General features: G+C 52.7%; 2 protein-coding genes across 23 annotated transcripts in view; one reads left to right on the plus strand and one right to left on the minus strand.

The window, feature by feature from the left end:
• CUX2 (cut like homeobox 2) overlaps positions 1-4,998 on the plus strand; it is a 283,562-nt gene extending 278,564 nt beyond the window's left edge. For 19 of the 20 annotated variants that reach the window (XM_077875622.1, XM_077875623.1, XM_077875619.1 and 16 more), the window contains one exon: positions 1,961-4,998. In XM_077875622.1, the coding sequence (XP_077731748.1) occupies positions 1,961-2,762 (802 nt within the window). In that variant the 3' untranslated portion in view covers positions 2,763-4,998. The remainder of the gene's footprint in view (positions 1-1,960) is intronic. The other variant, XM_077875640.1, reaches the window with a different exon arrangement.
• PHETA1 (PH domain containing endocytic trafficking adaptor 1) lies at positions 3,098-19,853 on the minus strand. 3 transcript variants are annotated; one of them, XR_013366516.1, is made up of 5 exons: positions 19,643-19,853; positions 17,883-17,965; positions 16,941-17,086; positions 8,314-9,270; positions 3,098-4,609 (listed from the first exon to the last, which is right to left on the minus strand). XR_013366516.1 is itself a non-coding variant. In XM_077875643.1 (4 exons), exon 4 carries the CDS (start codon positions 15,075-15,077, stop codon positions 14,349-14,351), a length of 729 nt encoding a protein of 242 aa, XP_077731769.1. In that variant the 5' UTR covers positions 15,078-15,094; positions 16,941-17,086; positions 17,883-17,965; positions 19,643-19,843; the 3' UTR covers positions 12,447-14,348. The 3 variants fall into 3 exon arrangements, 2 of the variants coding, with proteins under 2 accessions (XP_077731769.1, XP_077731767.1); XM_077875643.1 differs by lacking the exons at positions 3,098-4,609; positions 8,314-9,270 and adding an exon at positions 12,447-15,094 and having other exon boundaries at positions 19,643-19,843; XM_077875641.1 differs by lacking the exons at positions 3,098-4,609; positions 8,314-9,270; positions 16,941-17,086 and adding an exon at positions 12,447-15,094.
• Between the last annotated feature and the right edge of the window lie 1,381 nt (positions 19,854-21,234).

Here is a 21,234-nt window from a genome sequence, read left to right on the forward strand (position 1 = left end):
TGTACTATGATGTGAATAACTATTAGCCTCATATTTATATTTGCTCTACAGTTTGGACAGTCTAATGATGGAACTTCAGACATTGAGCCATCCTAAATGCCCCTTCAATCCTGCCTCGGTAGAACCCATTAGGGCTGTCCCTGGTCCCAGCAGCTCTTCCCTCTTCCAGAGGAGACCGAGGGTGAAGGTGAAGTCCCCTGGAAGGTGGGCTAAGGCCACCTGTGTAGAGGGGCTGGAGAGTGAACCAGATGACCCCTCAGAGTCCTTCTAGGAGGATACTGGGGTAGGACCCCATCCCCAACCTGGACAAGGAACCAGGGAAGCAAGAAAGGATAGCCAGATAATTGGCTTCCCAGCCCAATCACGTGCCCTGTGATCATAGCAATCCTTTGTGTCTCTCTGAGTCTTGTCTCCTAAATCTATAGGAATGAGACTAATATCCTTTTCCTAAAGTTATTAGGAAAAATAAATGAAATAATCTGCAAAAGGCACTTGACCTGGTGCCTGACACATGAATAGCACCCATTATTATGATGTTTATGATTTATAATTGTTAATATTATATATCAATAGCATCCTTTATTATTAATATAAATGGGCAGAGGGCTACAGCACGTAACTGAGGAAGCCCTTTTGTTGTATGGCCTCAGACGAGTCATTTGACTTCTGGACTTCATTTGCTGTTAGGAAAATAATTAGTGGGGTTAGTCCCAATCCTGGCTTGTCCTGCTCTAAAATATGTGTGAGACTATGTTGCCCGCTGGCAATGATGCAGTTGAAGTGAAGAGAGAGTGACTACTGGGGTCTAGACTGAAATTTGGGCTTCCCAGGTTCTGCTCCCAGCTCTGCCTGGGTGTGCTCTGGTGACCTGAACAAGTCACGTTTCACACCTCAGTTTCCCCTTCTGGGCTGATGTCTAAGAGTCCCCACAGGAAAGAAGCAGAGAGTTGTTTCCACAAACTACATCTGAGTTTGACTTCAAGAAATGCTCTAGACTGGTCCTATCCAAAAGAAATATAATGCAATCCACATGTGATTTAAAATTTTCTAATAGGGCAGCCCCGGTGGCACAGCGGTTTAGCGCCGCCTGCAGCGCAGGGCATGATCCTGGAGACCCTGGATCAAGTCCCATGTCAGGCTCTCTGCATGGTGCCTGCTTCTCTCTCTGCCTGTGTCTCTGCCTCTCTCTCTCTCTGTGTGTCTCTATGAATAAATAAAGTCTTTTTAAAAAATAAAATAAAATAAAATTTTCTAATAGCCACGTTAAGAAAAAAAAAAAAAAACAGAATTAGGGGCGCCTGGGTTGCCTTTAGCTCAGGTCATTATCCCAGGGTCCTGGGATTGAGTCCTACATCAGGCTTCCTGTGGGGGAGCCTGCTTCTCCCTCTGCCTATGTCTGTGTCTCATGAATGAATGAATAAAATCTTTTTAAAAATACATGAAATTAATTGTAATAATATATTTAGCCTAATGTAACCATTTCAGTGTGTGATCAATATAAAAACTTTATTAATGAGACTTTAATTTTTTTTTATTAAGCCTTCAAAATCCAGTGTGTATTTTAACCTGTACAGCACATCTCAATTCAGACTAGTCACATTTCAAGTGCTCAGGAGCCACATGTGGTCAGTGACTACTGTGCTGGACAGTGCAAGTCTAGGTCCTCAACTCTAGAATCCAACAATCCTGAGAGTTCGAGCCCTGACTCTGCTACTTATTGGCTGTGTGACTTGGAGCAAGTCACTCAACATCGCTGAGACTTGTTTCCTCCTGTGTGAAGTAGGAATAATGATAGAACCCACTAGTAGGGTTGTTGACAGGGCTTACTAAGATGCTGCATAGGAAGATGCCCCCAGGGAAGTGGGTGGGGTCAAAATGCCACTTGTTTGGATTGAGTCCTGGGTTCACCACGTCTCCCATCCAGCACCCCTTCCCCCACTCACCACCATCTCTGCCCCAGGTCCCGAATGCGCCGGGAGATGTTGGTGGAGGGGACCCAAGATGAACCAGACATTGACCCCAGCGGGGGTCCTGGCGTCTTGCCACCAGGCCACTCCCACCCAGACCCTACCCCACAGAGCCCCAATTCTGAGGCTGAGGACCAGAAGCCTACTGTGAAGGAACTGGAGCTTCAGGAAGGCTCCGAGGAGAGCATCACATCCCCAACCACCCAGGACAAGGCCCAGGTGAGGATCAAGCAGGAACATACTGAGGAGGATGCAGAAGAAGAAGCGGGCAACCAGCTCCAGGACTCAGGGGAGCCAGACAAAGGCCAAGGTTCCCCCAAAGAGGCACATCCTGACCGTCCGGGTAATGACCAACTCCCTAAAGTGGTCCCAGGGCTCCTCCTTCCAGGTGGGACCTCTCCAGACTGCCCCTCACTACAGCTCCCCCAGGAGAGTGAGGGCGGGGAGCGACTCCACCCAGACCCTCTAAGTTTTAAGTCTGTCTCAGAATCCTCGCGCTGTAGCCTGGAAGTGTCCCTGAACTCCCCCTCGGCTGCCTCCTCTCCAGGCCTCATGATGTCTGTGTCACCTGTCCCCTCCTCCTCAGCCCCCATCTCCCCGTCCCCACCCGGCGCCCCTCCTGCCAAAGTGCCGAGTGCCAGCCCCACCACCGACACAGCTGGGGCTTTGCACCCCAGTGCCAAGGTGAACTCCAACCTGCAGCGGCGACATGAGAAGATGGCCAACCTGAACAGCATCATCTACCGGCTGGAGAGGGCTGCCAACCGGGAGGAGGCCCTGGAGTGGGAGTTCTGAAGGCAGGGGCACGAGGGCAAGGGGCATACCAGGTGGCCAGCTCCCCCTCTCCCACTCACTCTCGCAAACAGACGGGGTGGGGGAAGGAAGGAACTCAACCATCAACATGCAGACAGCAGTGTTTTGCAGTTTACGTTTTTTGTTGTAATCCTAGTTCTATGACGTTGTGAGTGAACAGGTGGGGCAAGTGCCACTGCCTCCTCTTTTTGGCACCCCCTACCCCACAGAGCACCCTCTTCTCCACCCTGGCCTCTCTGCAGGAGGCAGAAGCGATGTGGCACCACATTTTCACCTGGAAACTCCAAACTCTTTTAGAAAAATAAATATTTATAGACCTCTTTTAGATATTTTAATAAAGGATCCTTTGGAATTTATTCCCAGCCAATGCTGTTTTGATATTACAGAGAGTTATAAAATCAGGATGCTGTCACAACTGTTGCGAAGTATACACTGAAGTTGTGTCGTTCTTGCCACTAGATGAGATTAAAAGAAGACAATTGTTCAAAGCCATCACAAAACACTATAAGACTGACCAAAATTTAGATAACCCTTGAACTACAGTTTTTTTTTTTTCCATATCTGTCTGTGAGACACAGCACATTGCTACTGCCCTTCCAGAAACCGTGCTGAAAAGAGAAAGTCCAAAAGACTCTAAATGAAAACCTCGATGCCGTTGAGGATGTGTTTCATTCTGGTGGTCTGTTTTGCAACCTTGATAACACAGAACGTCCCGTGCCATTGTAAATGTTGTAGAGATGTGAGCTGTAGCCGACCATCCTACCCGAGATGTGACATGGTACAAAACAAACTGCTTCCACTCCCTCTAGTCAGAAACCTGTGGGCCACGGACGTTGGACACACAGCCTGTCCATCTGTAGACAAGATGTGTTTCTGGATCTTCTGGGAAGCCAGGCAAGGGGTCAGGTGATTGGAGGGCAGCACTTGAGCCAGGGTGACCCCGATCCCCAACCTGAATCGTGGCCACCGCACAGGAAGTTTCCCCACTGGCTTTCCAGAGCAGGATTGCAGCCACCATCTTCCCCTCCCTATGTTTTAAGAAAATAACAGCTTTGGTCATCCCATGAGCACCTGGCACCAAAAAGTAGATTCCTCCAACTAGTGACCCCAACTACCCTTCTTGCCATCTCCTTTCTCAAGTTGACACAGGTGCTATTTCTGGAAGGCACCTGCAACTCCCAAGTCCACACAGAACAAAGAGAAAATGCTGAGTTCACCGCAGCAGGACCACTGTATCCCAGTCTCTAAATCTACCCTCCTGCCTTCCAACACACAACCTTTTGGGAAGCAAAGACTCAGTCCCCCCAACTCAGAGAAGCCCTTCTTCTAGAATCTTCGTTGTCAGGGTTTCTGGTGGGAGAGTTCCCAGTTTGGACGGAACAGCCACCATGTTGGTTTTTGACTCTCTTTCCTGTTATTTCTTTTTCCTTTTTCAAACTCTCTGCGGGAAGGCTGAATTGGTGACTCCCCAGCTGAATCCGGAATGACAATGAAAATAGGGCCATAATCAGTGCCAATCCAGTGCCAGGGGGAGATGGCTGATGGGTTTCAAGGATGCAGCAAGCATTTTGAAACCAGGCCAGCAAAATCCAGTGACCAGAAGGGGACAGTTGAGAGCTGTTCCAGAAATCTCAACTCTCATGCACCCAGGCCAGGCTGCAGTCTCCACAATCCATGAAGAACAACACAAACCTTGCAGGAAAACATCCTTTTCCATACATCCAGGCTATGCATTGAAGAGTTTTCCACTGTATACATTTTTATCCAGATGAAGGTATTTTTATATTTTGACAATAGGAAACAGTGACCAATTTTCAGAGTAATCAAATCTGGAACAAATGAAACATCTTTTAGCCACCACCGCCCTATTGCAATTAAGACAACTGTGAGGGAATACACCACTTTCTACTGTTGAAACCCCCACAACACTGAAATCCAGGCTCACCCGCAGACTACAAATCTTAGAGGACTAAATCTGGCTTTTGTGTGACGGGATTTGATTAAGCACTTAGTATATAGTCTTTTGAACATGGAAATCCTGTTGTACTTAAAGCTAGCAGACCCATGAACAACTTTGTCAGGTTCACGTCCTGTAACGGTAAAAGCAAAACAAAAATCCACAAAATCATTTCTATGAGAGATTGATGAACTTTGTTTAAAATTTTAAAAAGAACACGTTCTGTAAACGCGTCGCTCAATACAGAATTGTATAATAATGTCTAGGTGTCCTGCTTGCTTTGTTCTGGAGCTGGGGATGTCAATTAGGGGTCCAATCTGGCCCTCAGAGATGTTTTACAAAACATTTTTTTGAAAACCTGGCTTTTAAATTAGTTTGCCACCATTAAAATATGGGGGCACATCACATAAAAATCGCAATTACCAGTTTCTCTTAAAAACTATAAGATCGGGGGGATCCCTGGGTGGCTCAGCGGTTTAACATCTGCCTTTGGCCCAGGGCATGATTCTGGAGTCCCAGGATCAAGTCCCACATCGGGCTTCCTGCATGGAGCCTGCTTCTCCCTCTGCCTGTGTCTCTGCCTCTCTCTCTCTCTCTCTCTCTCTCTATCTCTCTGGTCTCTCATGAATAAAGAAATAAAATCTTTTAAAAAATGAATAAAAAAAACACATAAGATCTGGCCACACTGGGCCCACGTTCCAATGTGACAGCAGCTCCCCCCTTGAGACAGGACACTTGGCTGTGATCACCCTCAGTCCTCACCTGTGCCACCTGCCTAGGTCCTATGACATCTGTTAGCAATTGTGCTGTGGGCTCCAGCAAAAGAAAATGGAAGGATTGGAATCCATTTTTTGGAATCCAGAGCAAGTTAAGCTCTGGGGCTGAGATCATGCCCTGCCCACACCTCAGTGGCGTGAGGAACAGGTGTCCTCAGCCTCCTGATAAGAAAATGCTGGGATACCTGGGTGGCGTGGAGGTTGGGCGTCTGCCTTCCACTCAGGGCGTGATCCTAGAGTTCTGGGATCGAGTCCTGCATTGAGCCTCCCTGCATGGAGCCTGCTTCTCCCTCTGCCTATGTCTCTGCCTCTCTCTGTGTGTCTCTAATGAATAAATAAATAAAATCTGGAAAAAAAGAAGAAGAAGAAAGGAAAATGCTAAGAGGGGCTTCCTAGTAACCAACAGAGCATTCATTGCCTCTTCCCATGCTGTTTAACCCAGGCCTTGGTTTTCCCCGTCTGAGAAATAGGGGTCTCACAGCAGCCAGCTCAGGTGAATGAGGAATCGTCATGCACATAAAATACGTAAGACAGTGTGTGGCACATCACGACTCTACATTACTTATTGTTATCATGAGCAGGGCTTGGGTTCTTCCAAGCTGTGATGGTGAGTCTGTGCTTCAAGCTGTTGGAGGGTTTTTTCCCTGACCAATAATGTCTGGAAAGTCCCTGGGGTGGCATTACTCATCCATGAGCCAAGGCCACATGCTATCCCAAGACAGACCTTTTCTCTCTGCCGGGAAACCTTCTGCATGTCCTTAAAGTGGGAATTAAGGAATTAATTAAATTCATTGGAATAACTAATTACTCCAAAGCCGGCAGGTTGGCCCCTTGGGGTGCCTGATTACTCCATCGGTGCAGGGAGGGGGACGTCCAGGAGGCCAAGGTCAAAATGGTCCCGTAGAGATCCTGAGCTAGCCCTTAGGGGTTCGCTCAGAGTTGGAGAGGAGAAGAAGGAGAGTCAAGAGCTTAAGGTGAGGGGCCAGAGCACCTGGTTTCAACCCTGGCTCCACTTGGAGCCATAGCACCTTGGGTAAAAGCCTGTACTGCTCTGTGCCGCCTCACTTTTCCAAGCTGTGTGGACGAGGTAGGGATGGCACCTTCCCTTAAGGCGGTTTTAAGGACTCAAATGAAGCAGAGCCAAGGACTGACCCTTTGGGCCCTCAGTTCACAGCTCTGGAAAAACAGAAGGCAGAAACCCCTGCGATATGGCTCCCTGGTGTAAGTGGGGCAGGAGTAGGGAAGCCACATCGAACACACAGACAAGCCACCTGAGAACCTGCGGAAACAGGTGCCCCCAGCCTCCGGGAAATAAAGCTCCATCCTGGACCATCGTCTTTGTGTTGACATTGTCTGCAGTTGCTGCTCATCTGGAGTGGAAAATGCGGTAAAAACACAGAAATGTGGAATTCTGAACTAGGGAGCACAGGCGAGTGGGGAATGGTGAGACCAGAAAGGAACGAGAAGGCAGGGAAGGACTTGGAGGAGGGTGAGAGGTAGTAATTTTCAATCGGGGGAGAGCAGAGAGTTGAGTTGGGGGAAATTTGGTGACTGTCCAGGTAATAAGTATTTATTGAGTGCCTACATGTGCTCAGTGACTCAGTGGCAGGAACATGGGGAACCATGAGAGTATAAGTAGTGGAGTCCAGGAAGGCTTCCTGGAGGAAAGGACATTGCAGCTGACACCTGAAATACTGTAGGAGCTGGGGAGAAGCAGGGACAAGAACATGGGGAAACAGGTCCAAAGAAGGCTGGAATTTGAGGTGGGAGTGGAAGGAAGTAGAAGGATGAGGGTCAGATGCTGAAGCCCGTTGGGACATGGTGGGAAATAGGCTTTTCTCCTGAGGGTACTGGAAGCCATAGAGGGTGTGAGAGGGAGTTGCTATGGTCAAACTTGCACCTTAGGAGGTTAAGAGGTTCCATCTGCCTGGAGAGATGCAAGCCAGAGGGGAGCAGCAGGGCCCACCCCCACCGTAGGCCCTGACCTTCAGGCCTCGATGGTCCTTGCTTCCTACCCCTGCCCTCCTTTGGCTCCTAGTTAAGCTCCTGCATTGGGCCAGTAGCCCTACCTCCCATCACCTACTGGTGAGTGAAAAAAAACAGACCTCACCTGGCTGATTGGTCAGGGCTTGCCAGGGTGGCTATTCTCTCTTTTTTTTTTTTTTTTTTTTTAAGATTTTATTTATTTATTCATGAGAGACACAGAGAAAGAGAGAGGCAGAGAGAGAAGCAGGCTCCATGCAGGAAGCCCGTCGTCATGGGACCCGATCCCAGGATCACACCCTGGGCTGCAGGCGGCGCCAAACCGGTGCGCCACCGGGGCTGCCCCAGGGAGGCTATTCTTGAGATCATTCTAAAGGCCAGGCTCTCCATAGCTAAGGGCACAGGGTGTATGTTGCTCTAGGATCTGGTCTGCCCTTGCAGGCACCCTGGAGGCTGAAGTCACTCCTGCAAACTCAAGAGCAGTAGGGATGGAGCAGGGACACCACCTTGAGTGACCTTAGTCAAGGTGACTCCTCACCCCCAAGTCCATTTCCCCATCTGCCACAATGAAGGGGTAAGTCTTGGTCTCATGACCTTCTCCAGCCCTCCAGGGTGTAGTTGTTAAAAGCACTGGCTTTGGACTTGGCCTGGCCTGGGTTTGACTCTCCACTATCAGGCAATCTAGAGTCCTTACATGAGATTCAGTTTCCTTACCTGTAAAATGGACAAGATCATAATAGTATCTACCTGTGTTGTTGTCTCCTAACACCTAACAAATAACGCCAAAACCTAGTGGTTTAAAAGGGTAAACATTTACCTCTCAATCTCTTGGGCCAGGAATTTGGGAGTGGTGTAACTGGGTGGTTCTGGCTCCTGGATCCCTCACGAGGGTTACCATTGAGCCGCCAGCTGGGCTGCAGTCTTCTGAAGGCTGTTCTGGGTCTGGAAAATCTGCCTCCAAAATGGTGCACTCCCATGAGACTGTTGAGCTGGTACTGGCTTGTTGGCTGAGGGTTTCAGTTCCTCTGGAAGGGCTGCTCCAGCATCCCCACAACAGGGCAGCCAACGGTGAGCAAGGCAGAGGCTGCGCGGTCTTCTGGGACCCAGATTTGGAAGCCTCACTGTCACTCCCACAGTATTTTCTTGGCCACGCAGTTCTGCCGTGATTCAGGGTGGGAGGGGATAGCCCAAAGGCAGGGACACCAGGAGGCAAGGATCATCGGGGCCCCTCATGGGGGCTGGCTACCACACTGCCTTAGAAGTCTCTTTGAAGATTAAATGAGCATTTCCTAAGCTGTGGCCGTAAAATCCCTGTTACCTACTGACCCAGACTTCCGGGAGCCAGAACCCAGGAATCTGCATTTTTAAGCCACACCTCTCCGCCCCTCTCCAAGTGACCAGACATCATAGGTGTCAGTAAATGGGAGGCAGTCCTAATTTCATTTTGTTTTGTTGGCCCCAGTGGGTGGGCCAGGCCCCCCAGAAGGATGCTGGTGGAACAGAAGAGCACAAGGCACGCAGAACAAACATTCCCTGGGTGTCTTGGCATAGTCGGGAACGGCTGGGTTGAGAGAAATTTTGATTCACTTAAAGATGTGTGGACAGTTCATTGGGAAGATCCAGAGGTGATCCGTGAAATCCAAAGGCAGGAGGGTTCAGCCGGACATCGGGGCACCAGTCTCTCTCACAGGCAGCCCTCACACCTGAGTCTGCTCCTTCCAAATCCAACTTCTCGGGACACTGCCTGGCTCAGCTTGTGTCTGAGGACCAACACCTGCCAGGCAACCAGTCAGGAGGGAAGAATCCAGTGAGCTCAGAGGGGAGGGGAGGCAGTGATTGGCGTCTCAGTGCTAAGCCCTGGGGGATGCACCTGAGGCGGACCTGGTACCCACAAGGAGGAGCAATTTTAGAAATTGGGACAAGGAGCAGAAACTTTTCCATAACCAAGTTTGTGTAAGGTCAGGTAAGGTATCTGGGGAGGAGTTGGGGGGTGTGGATAGTTGAGACAAAAGAGCCCCACTTAGAACATAGAAGGTGCAGTGCTATTCTTTAAGTATTTTTTTTTTTTCGCTCCCAAGAGATGGAAGTCTTCCAAGGAAAGGATGTCCCAGGGAATACCATCCAGCACTAACCTTCTCCCCACTGAGCTGACAAGAGTTCTACATTTGGTACCCTAGGGCCATGCTCCTTAGAGGGAACAGCTACAAATCACTTGAACTTACCCGTTAGGAAGACTCTGGCTGCAAATAACAAAAACATCCCTCTCAAAGTTTTATTTTTCTTAAGATTTTATTTACTTATTCATGAGAGACACAAAGAGAGACAGGGACATAGACAAAGGGAGGAGAAGCAGGCTCCCTGTAGGAGCCCAATGTGGGACTTGATCCCAGAACTCCGGGATCATGCCCTGGGCCTAAAGCAGACGCTCAACTGCTGAGCCACCGAGGCGTCCCCCTCTCTAAGCTTTAAACAAAGACATTTATTACTTCAAATAACAAGATATCCTTAGATTCATCAGCTCAAGGATATCTTTAAGTGTGTGCAAAACCCAGCAGGGCATATTTTCCTTAGCGCAGCCTACTTCATGATCACAAAATGGCTGCTACAGCTCTAGGCATCAGACATAACTTACCACCAGAGAACAATGAAGAGCTCCTCATTGTGTCTCTTTTTATTTATTTTTTATTTTTTTAAAGATTTTATTTATTTATTCATGAGAGACACAGAGAGAGAGGCAGAGACACAGGCAGAGGGAGAAGCAGGCTCCTTGCTCCATGCAAGGAGCCCGATGTGGGACTCAATCCCGGGTCTCCAGGATCACACCCTGGACTGAAGGCGGCCCTAAACCACTGAGCCACCCAGGCTGCCCTGTGTCTCTTTTTAGAATCAAGAAGAAGACCCTTATACTCACATCTCTTTGGCTGAAATTCAGCCACACAGCCATTCTTTAGGAGCTAAAGTTTAGCTGATCCCTGAAAGTCAAATGGGAGCAGCACAACTAACCATTTAGGGGAGATGGATGTGGGCAACCATGGGCACAGCCCATAGTTTCTGGCCTGGTGGCCCTCCTTGAGGTTCTCACCCCTACCCCAAGTTGCTTCTCAGAATATCCCTCTGAATATATACGATATCCCCCAAAGAGTGTTTGGGTAAGGACAACTTCCCCTACTTTGTCATGCTTCTGGGATGTTTTAGTCATTGTTAGACACGTGCCCCTAACATCCCCCTTCAGTCAAAAGGAAACACTGACATATTATTAGCAGGTAGGTGCACAGCACTTGGGTACTGACCAACTTGTCTCCCCTCCCCCTTTCAGATGTTGCAAGGAAACAGTCCAACCCTAAAAAGCCTGGCAGGCGACAGCACCCTTCGTGACCCTCCCTCTTGAGGCCGTCTCTCCTGCTACTTCCCCCATCCTCTACCCCAGACCCTGCGGAGGTTGTGGTCACAAATACCACAGGGAGCACCCTGATTCAGTCCGTGTGGGGAACCATTTCCCCAGCTCCCATGTCAGCAATGGTCCCAGGAGGGGTAGGAGTCATTACTCAGCACACACTGGCTGCTCACAGCAGCATGATTCCCTGACCTTGGTATTTTTCATTTCTTATTCTTGAACTTCATTCTGCAGACTGAGGACTGTAGGTTGCTCCTCCTAAACAACCTTATCCTGAATGTGCACAATTTTTCCAGACTGGCAAGGGAGACATGTGACTCAAGTTCTGAATCTACGTTAGGAGGAACTCGGGCCTAGTCCATCATGTTGGGTGACCTTGGGCCAGCCCCTTCCCATCTGCGAATCCCCCATTAGCCCAGCAAACAGGCTCCATGAGTCTAAGATACACAGCATGAGCATCACCACCATCCACCCTGTGCTCATGGCAGACATCGCTAAACAGTTATCGGTTCTTTCCCTCTGAACCAGCACTAATGCTAGAATGCTCCTCACTCCAGGGCCCCAGGCAGCCACCATAAACTGATCTGTGAAAAGAGGCAGGTTAAACTCTTCTGTTTGCTATCGCCGACATTCCTCCCGTCAGGCCTTCAGCCCACAGTTAACTTTTAAATCCTCACTTTCCACAGGACGCCTGGGTGGCTCAGTGGTTGAGCATCTGCCTTTGGCTCAGGGTGTGATCCCAGGGTCCTGGGATCAAGTCCCACATCGGCTTCCCTACAGGGAGCCTGCTTCTCCCTCTGCCTGTGTCTCTGCCTCTCTCATGAATAAATAAAATTTTTTTTTAAGATTTTATTTATTTATTCATGACAGAGAGAGAGAGAGAGAGGCAGAGACACAGGCAGAGGGAGAAGTAGGCTCCACGCGGGGAGCCCGACGTGGGACTCAATCCTGGGTCTCCAGGATCAGGCCCTGGGCCGAAGGCAGTGCTAAACCGCTGAGCCACCGGGGCTGCCCCGAATAAAACCTTTAAAAAAAGCAATCAGGGACACCTGGGTGACTTATCGGTTTGGCGCCTGCCTTCGGCCCAGGGCATGATCCTGGAGACCCAGGATCGTGTCCCACGTCGGGCTCCCCGCGTGGAGCCTGCTTCTCCCTCTGCCTGTGTCTCTGCCTTTCTCTCTGTGTCTCTGATGAATAAATGGGTAAAATCTTTAAAATAAAAAATCAATCAATCAATCCTCACTTTCCCCCTGCCTCCTCTCACTTCTGAAAAGGAACTTTGCAACTCCATACCCTCCTCCCCCTTATCCTTCTGGAAGGCTCTGCCCTTCTTCCATAGGATTCTAGAGGCTCAGCTGTGTGAACTTAGATTTCTTAACATGAATCTCATTCCCTCGTCTGTAAAATGGAGCTGGCATCTGCCATGAGGTTGAGATGTGGTTGGCAGAGCATCAGCCATGGGCACCCAATACACCAGTCACTTCTCCTGTAGGGCCTGCCCTGCTAGACAAATCCATGAAGGATTCTGATGGAGGAAGAAATGACACAATCAGTCATAACTTGATAAATCTTTTATTTTCACCTTTATATTTCCCTCCCAGGCTGCCTGATGTCTCTGTCCCCACCCAACTCTGGAGGCAGCCTGACCCCATCTTGTGCTTTTTATCGGGGGGGGGGGGTGGAGAAGGGGGGCCAGGAGTAGGCACTGTACCTTTATAGAGCTTGTAAACCTGCACCAGAATAGGGGCCAAACCCTCATCCCACCAGCTGGGTCTGGCCAGGAGATGGGCTCTGGGCAGCTCCTAACCTCCCTGGAGACCCGGAGCCTATGGACAAGAGCAGCCATCCCCACCCCCTCCACTGAGGACCTGGAAAGGAGGGGGATGGGAAGCGTACAAAGACTCCCAGAGGCACCTGTCAGGAGAATAGGACTTGCTGGGGAGAAGGTGGAGAACCAGGTGAGATTCTTGAGGTGCCTTTGGCTCCTGGCCTTCTCCTTGGGGGCAGTTCCAACTGCCCCCAAAACCTTCAGCCAAGCCCTCCCACCAGCTAACAAACAAAAGCAGTGAAAACACCAAGCTCTGTTGCTAGCGGGGATAAAATACCCTAAGTATTAAAAATTAAATTAAAACTGAAGCCCCAGTCAACTGAGCCAGCAGTGAGCTGGTGATTGTAGACACAGACACCCCCCATTCTTCCCCAAGCTCCAGGGCCTCCAAAAACAGCAGGAAGGGGCCTCAGGGCCAAGTCTGACTGTCACCGAGAGGGACCCTCTGGGGAAATACAGTTTGGGGCGTACGTGTCCTCAGGTGATCCCCAGTGTGGGGCACTGAGGACTGTAAACATAACCCAGCTTGTGGGCCAGGGGTGCCCCAGCCCCACCCCCGAGATTCTCCCTGGATGAAGAATGGCCACTGTGGTAAGTATAGTAAAACAGCAGGCGATCTCGAAGCAAAATAAGACCTGTTCTCCCCATCAGAGCATCAGGAGCAGAGGTGGGCTGAGACAGTGACAGAGTGAGAGGGTTCCAGAAGCCAAACACACAGCTTGGCAGCTGTTTCTCTGTAGTACCAGATCAGCACCCAGACCCTTTCTGGGTGGTGAGTCGCTCACGGCCACCCATCCCTGGGGAGCCTGCTGGAAAGTCAGCTCAGGCCACGGCTGCCCAGCTCAGGACTGGACAAGATCAGGCCGGCTCCTGAGAGGCTCCACCCTAGGCTGGGGCAGAAGACCCGCTCCAGGAGGAGGAGGCTAAATATGTGGCGGTTAGAGAGTGTCAGGAGGGCACGTGAGAACCCCCAAAGGGACAAAGACATGGCCCAAACTAGAGGGCCACTGCTGCACCGCCTCAAGGCCTGGCTGAGGCCCAGGGCAAAGTCCTGCCTCAGCCCCACTCCAAGCCAAGAGCCCTTGGAACCAGGCAATCTCACCACACCGGTCAGGTATTAAAATCTGCGCCCGTGCCACTTTCTGCACCTGCTTCTGGCGCCAGGCAGGACACCTGGAGCCAGGCCCTGGAGCAAAAGGAGGTCAAACCCGGGTGTGGTGTGACAGGGCCAAGGCTTCTCTCTGACCAGGTCCAGGTCCAGTCCAGGCCGCCAGGACCGGGGCTCCCCCAGCACTGCCTTTTAGGTCACAGAGTCTCACGAGGTCCCGGTCACCCCAGCAGGGCCTATTACCAGCAACAGGCCTTTGCCAGGTGACTCTGGCGGGGCCTGGGGCGGGAGTGCCCTGGACACCAGACCTCGGGCAAACGGAGCCCCTGGGTGCTCCTTAGGATCAGGCATGCGGCCCCCTGCGGATCCCACAGTCCTGAAGCACCCCTCGGCACCCGGCATCGTCCCTTGAGCAGGGTTCCTCAGGACCGGGCCCCCCTGGCCTCCCAGGGCAGGGCCTGTCAGCACGAGGCCTGGGGCTGAGGTCCGTCCAAAAGCAGGAGCTCTCCGCCCGCGGGGACCTCAGGGCTGGGCCCGGCTCCTGAGCCACCGGCTCCTGAGCGCCCTCACCTCCTGCCCGTACTGCTGGTGGAGCCGGACAAAGGAGGCGGCGTGCAGAGGCCCGTTCGGTTCCGAGACCCGCCGCCGGGGGGGCAGGGGCGGCGGGGGGCCGGGCCTGGGGCGGGAGGCAGCGCCCGCGGGGCCGGGGGCGGGGCCGGGCGCGGGGGCGGGGGCGGGGCCGGGCGCGGGGGCGGGGCCGGGCGCGGGGGGCTCCGCGCTCCACACGGCGCAGGCGCAGCCGTTCTCCTTGGGCGCGAGCGCGGGGGGCCGGCGCGGCGGCGGCGCACAGTCCCCGGCCCGCACGGCCGCCAGCTGCTGCTCCAGCTCGCGCACCACGAGCCGCAGGTAGTCGAAGCTGGCCCGCGACAGCGCCTTCACCCAGCCCTCCATGGCAGCCTGGTTCTCGGCGGCCAGCACGTAGGTGCGCGCCCGGGCCCCCGCGAAGCGCACGGCGAAGGCGAACTCCTCGGCGGCCTCGACCAGCTCCACCGTGCAGCCCTCCAGGATGATGACGCCCACAGGCTCGCGGCTGGCCCGGTCCTCGAAGTAGAAGAGCATGTTGCCGCGCAGCACGAACCAGCGGCGGTGGTAGGCCGCGTGCCGGCCGCCTTTCTTGTACAGGAAGCCCGAGTTGTCCACTGGGGTGTCGCAGGTGGCGTAGAAGGCCAGGCTGCGCTCGTTCAGCTTCATGGCCGCGCCGCCGGGGCCTGTCCCCCACCCCGACCAGGACAGCGGTGACTCACTCGGCCGCCGCCACCGGGCGCCCCCGCCCCCCGAGCCTCGCCGTAACCTCCCTGCCACCCTCGGCCACCACAGCCCTCAACGCTCCTCTCGCACAGGTAGGGAAACTGAGGCTCCCGGAGCAGAAGCTCACACAGCCCTTCAGGGTCAGCCGGGGCCCCGACCCAGGTCTCACTGGCCCCAGGAGCCTCCCCGGAGTAAGGCCGAGCGTGACCACTGCGTGCCGAGCATTTTCTATATATTAACTCATTTAACCTCGCAGCAGACCTCAACTGGCAGGGCCTAGCACCACCCCATTTGACAGATGGGGTAACAAAGGACAGAGAGGCTAGTCCCTGGCAGAAGGTCACAAAGCAAGTCGGGCAGAACTGAAATTCAAACCCAGGCCTCATTTCAGGCATGGATGCCTTCATCATCCCCAGAAACCAGACCAGCTCTCTTTTTGTGGTCCCTCCCAGGTCCCAGCTCTGCTTTTATAACTCAGCTTTGATTTGCCTATCCATGAAATGGGGATGTGAACAGAACTTATTTTGGAAGGCTGTGGGGACTTCATTGGTCAAACATTCATTAAGCACCTACACGTACTAAGTACTGTTCCAGGCAGTGGGAATACAGCAGTAAACAAGACAGAGAGGGTCGCTGGCCTTGTGGTGCTGACGTGCTAGTGGCAGGTGAAGGGGGCAAACAATTAACAAACAGATAAAATATATCTGCCAGGTGGTCTGCAGTGCTGTAGAAGATATAATACAGGGAAGGGGCTGGGGGTATTAGGGACAAAAGGAGTGTTTGATTTTAATGGGAGTCAGGAAAGGGTGTACTACTGAGAAAGTAACATCTGCGCAGAGACCTGAAGGAGGTGAGGGAGGGAGCTCCAGGCACATACCAGAGGGGACAGCAAGTGCAAGGCCCTGAGATAGGAACCTGCTGCCCTGCTTGAGGACCAACCAGGAGGTTGGTGAGGCCGGAGCAGAGGGGGAAGGGAAAGAGAAGAAAAGACTGTTATGAAGTGACCCAGATAAAAGGCCCAGGGTTTGGCCCACACTTATAGGAAGGGGGTGGGGACAGCATCAGGTGCTCACTTAAAGCAGAGCAATCTAACTCTATACACTTGGCCCAGTGATTTTTATCTACCTTCCCCCAAGGAGAACGTGATGGGGGCAACATTGGCCAAACTAACTGGGAGGTGGAACATGGACCCCCAACTTAGCCATACCTCCCTTTAGAGTTCTTCATGGCCACTTTGTTCAGGCTTTACAGCCCCACTCTGCATAGGACAGTAGCTATATTTTTAAGAGGCAAAGGATGTAAAGTCCTTGGATTGCAGAAGGTACTCAATTAATGCTCATTCCCCAGCCAGGTGGTGCCTTCCACAGGGCCTGGAGGAATGACATATGGCTGGTGACTCTCCTGAGAGCATCTGCCAAGCCAGGCATCCTGACCCAGAGCAGAGGGGAACAACTGCTCCCTACTGAATCTACCTCATCTAACTTGCCTGAGCAGTCAAGGAAGGCTTCCTGGAAGAGGCAACATGAGCTACGATTTGGTAGCTGAAATCAGCCTGTCTTGACCTAGCAGTGGGGCCAACGTCAGAGAGAAGGCTCAGGGCTGAAGGCTCAGGGTGGTGGGTGTTTAATCCCTGCTCTGCCTACCTGAACTGAGTGACTTCAGACATAGGCTGCCCTGCTCTGAGCCTCAGTTTCTCTGTCTGCAAAACAGGACTCATGAGTTCCTACACCCCAACAACTGTATGTGGACCCTGGCTCCATTTCTCACAGGAACCACCCACCCTACTTGGCCCCATCTCCCTCCTACCTCTCAGGCCACTGCTTGCCTCCCTGCCCTCTGCCCAGTCTGCTGTCGGCTTGCTCTTCTCTGGGTTCAAATGTCAGCTCTGTGTAGTGTCCAGGTTGTGTGACCCCGGGCAAGATTTAAGCTTCTCTGGGCCTCTGTTTCCACATCTGTAAAATGGGATCATAACAGCACCTATGTCAGGGTGTTGTGATGATGACACAGTGACTCTATAGAAGGTGCTGAGCATCGTGCCAGGCACACGGTATACACTCAGCAGTGGTAGTATTGATACTCTTCTCGGCCTTGCCAGATGCTCCCCTCAGCACTCTCTCAGCAAATGGCTCTGCCTTCTCCCCCCGCACCCCCCCTCACTCATCAAGCCCAGCTGATTCCTCCATCACCACCTCTTCCAAATCAGTGGCCTAATATCTCTGCCGTCTACCACCTCCCCATCCTAGGTCCCTATCGTTGCTCGCCTAGACAGCTGCAGTAGCCTCCTCAGACTCTCCCTGCCTCCCTCTTTGCCCCTTCCCTGTCCCTGAAGAGCCAAGCTCCCTCCTTGGCCCCTCCCCTGGCCCCACTACAATCCATTCCCCTCAGAGGGATCCTGTTAAGATAAGTCCAACCATACCCCTCCTCTACTATGAACCCTTCCATGACTCCCTACTTGTTCCAGCATTTAGTCTTCCCCACGGCCTCCAAGTGCCCTTCCCCTGTCTCTTTCCCCCTTGCTCATTCAGCTCCAGCCACCCTGGCCTCCTTGCTGTTCCTCAAACACACACACACCAGCCTTTGCCCTGGCTGTTCTGCCTGCCTGGAATGCCCTTCTTTCTTCACATCGCTGACTTCTCATCCTTCAGTTTCAGCTTAACCATCACCTCCTCAGGGAAGCAGTCCCTGACCACCCTGTATGCAAGAGATCCCCCACCCCAATCATTTTCCTACACCCCGATCTGAAATTACCTGGGTCATCTTTGCCTACTCTACAAGGGCAGGGTATTTTTGCCTGAATTCCAGGGCCTGGCATGTAGTTGGTGCTCAAATACCTGTAGAATGAATCAGAGAGTTATCTTCTGAAATCTCTCAACAGCCCCGTAAGAAGGGATCTATTCATAAACCAGCATTCACAGACTGGAAAATGGAGACAGAGAGGTTAAGTAACTTGCCCAAAGGCACAATGTTGTACCCAGAGTCACATGCTCCAGGCAACCAGCACAAAGGGGCTGGTCTTGGGGTCTCCACCCCATTAAGGCCCAATGAAGAGCAATTTCCCTCATGCTCAGCAGCCCTCTTCCCCTACTGCCCAAATGGGGCCAGCTTAGCCCAAGTCACCATCCAGCACAACCCACTCTGCCCATGGCCCTTGCCTCCTCCCATCCAGCAAAAAAGGGGAGGGTAGGAAGCAGCAGGGGTGCGGGCTCCCGCCTCTGGGAGGGCCTGGTCACCCATTTATCTCCTCACACTCATGCTGTTTTCCAAGAAGTTCAGAGTCCACTGTGGGTACTGCTGTTGATTCAACAGCCTTTGACCAGGCAGGAAGCCGGAGGGAGCCTGGTCTCCCTCCAGTCCCAGGGCCAGGTTCTGCCCTCCACCTTAAGATTGTCACTTCACCTTTCCCAGCCTGTTTCCTCATCTGTCAGGTGGGCTGTGGAGTGGGTTCAGTGAGGAAAACCCACTGGCATATTATGGGAAAGGCACCAAAATCACTGCCACTGTGAGTCGGGGCGAGCCTCCTCTATAAAATGAGAATATTAATATCCATTCCTCTGGGGCACCTGGGTGGCTCAGGCATCTGCCTTCAGCTCAGGTCATGATCCCAGGGTCCTGGATGGAGTCCTGCATGGGGCTCCCTGCCCCACGGGAAGCCTGCTTCTCCTTCTCCCTCTGCCTACCATTCCCCCTGCTTGTTCGTTCTCCCTCTCCCTCTCTCAAATAAATAAAATCTTTTAAAAAAATAAATAAGATAAGTAACAAATATCTATCCCTCTAGGAAGGGTTGAATAAATCCATTCTGCAAAATGTTTAGCAGGCAGTGAGCACTCAGGAAAGCAGCTGTCCAAAAGGCAAATAATTAGCTCAACCAGGTCTGACTGGTCAATTAGCTCAAGGTCTCCAGAGACACAGCTGGCCAGGAACCCAGGACTGGAGAAACTGAGGCACGGCATTTTGGCATTCAATTCAAGAAGCCAGACCGCAGGTGCTGAGACAATCCAGCTGCCACAGGTGTCCCCTAACAGTGGTCACCGGGGGCGGAGGGGGGTGGAGAATAGGGTGTGGCAGGTACAGGCGGAAAAAACGTGCTGAGAACTCCCAGAGCGCCTCTGCAGCAGGGGCCATAGGGACTGCGGGACCCTCGCCCCAGGCAGAGGCTGGTTCCCCAGGTCTGGCACTGCTCCTAGCTGCCCTCCGCCCCTTTTTTGTGTCTGGCGTTTTCCTTAAAGGGCAGCCAGAGCCCCGGATGAGGTGCTCCACGGCAGAACGCAGGAGCCGGAGTTCGCGGGCGGCGGAGGTCCCTCGCGGGGGGCGTCGTGGGCCGAGCTCGGCCTGCAGCCGAGATCCCTAGCGCGTAAAGGACCAGTAGCGTGCGGTCGCAGACGAGCAGCTGTCTCCAGCAGAGGTCCCACAGCCCGGGACCCCGAGGCCCACGACGGCCCGAGCCCGGGCTCGCGTCTCCTAGCAGAGCCGCCCGCAGATTCCCCCCAAGCCCGCCAGGCCAGCCTTACCTCTCCGTGCAGCCTAGGGAGGCGCGGCGCCCGGGGCGGCCCGGCCATGGCCCGGCACCCACTAGGCGGCGGCGGCGGCGGAGTCGCTTTGTCTCCGGGGCGGCCCGGCCGGCGCAGCCGCGGGAGAGCTCCGCTCGGACGGAAGGAGGCGGGGGCAGCCGGACGGTCCACGACCCGCGGGCGGGCCCCTTTAACCCTCCCCAACCCACCCGCGCCGGGCCCGCCCCCGCGCTCGGCCCGCCCCCGGATTGGCCAGCCCCGACTCGGCACGCCCCCTGGGATCGACACGCCCCCGTTGGCCCGTCCCCGAAACCACTCTTAAAGGGACCGCGTCTAATTCCCCAATCCCCAGTGCCTTACTTAACCCAGGCAAGAGGCCTAGAGCCCGGAGACCCAACGCGCTACCAGTCGCTGCAGCCTTAGGCCTGGAGTGGGAAATGGGAAATCCTCCCTGACTAGCATTGCCAGATTTAGCAAATTTAACTCCTAGCTAAATCTGAAAAACAACTCTGCTGAAAATGTGTACTTTATTGGGAAAAAAATGAATGCAGCACATTGGGGGCGTTTTTGACAAAGTCAGTAGAGGACTGTATTATAGGCACAGGGTGCCTGGCAACCCTACCCGCTGTCCCAGTGAAGAGCGAAAGTCCTGGAACTGGGGAGGTGTGGGTTCAGGTCCAACTGAGTCATTTGATCCCTGCAGGCCTTTGAGAAGTCACTTCTCTAGACCTCTGTTTCCTCACCTGGAAGATACAGTCATTGTAAATAACGTTCATGGCACACAGTAGGTGCTTTCAGCAAACAGGAACAGCTATTCTTCTTGCTCCACCCAAAATAACAGGGTTCTAACTCCCTGGACCTTTATTTATTTCCTGCTCTTGCTGCCACCCTCCAGAACTAGTCATCGTCCAGTCCTGGCCTGAAGATGAGAGGAACATGTAGATGTATTCATTCTACAGCCTCTTACTAAGCACCGGCTGTGTGCCAGTCACTGTTCCTGAATCAGTCAACAACTGGGTTCTGGAAGTGATTTCTGCTAGGAAGACAACCAGCCATGGCAATCGGGCAGAAAGAATGGGAGTGAGATTTTAGACAAGGTGGTCAGAAACAGTCTCTCTGAGAAGAAACCTGAATGAAGTGAGAGAGAGAGAGAGCTGTGTAGATATCCCAGAGAAGCTTGTCCCAGGCAGAGGAAACAGCAAGTGCAAAGGCCCTGAAATAGGACCATCCCAAGCATGTTTGAATAACAGGGAACAGGCCCAGTGGAGCTGCAGCCAAGTGGGCAAGTGGAAGAATCGTAGGAAATGAGGTCAGAGAGTATTGGTAAAGCCAGGTTGTTTGGGGCCTTGTGGATCATAAGAAAGATTTCACTTTTACCGTTAGAAGAATGGGGAGCCATGAGAGGGTTTTGAGAACATGAGAGGAACACCGTCTATCTTAGGTTCAACATGGTCTCTGGCTGCTATGAGGAGGTTGGACTATAGAGAGAAGAGTGGAAGCAGGAGACCAGGGAGGATGCTCTTATAGTAATCTAAGCAAGTGATGGTGGTGGCCTAAGCCAAAAGCAAAGCAGAAGCCATGGGGGTGGAGAG

The sequence above is a fragment of the Canis aureus genome, chromosome 27 (genome assembly GCF_053574225.1).
Source record: "Canis aureus isolate CA01 chromosome 27, VMU_Caureus_v.1.0, whole genome shotgun sequence".
NCBI classification, from domain to species: Eukaryota; Metazoa; Chordata; class Mammalia; order Carnivora; family Canidae; genus Canis; species Canis aureus.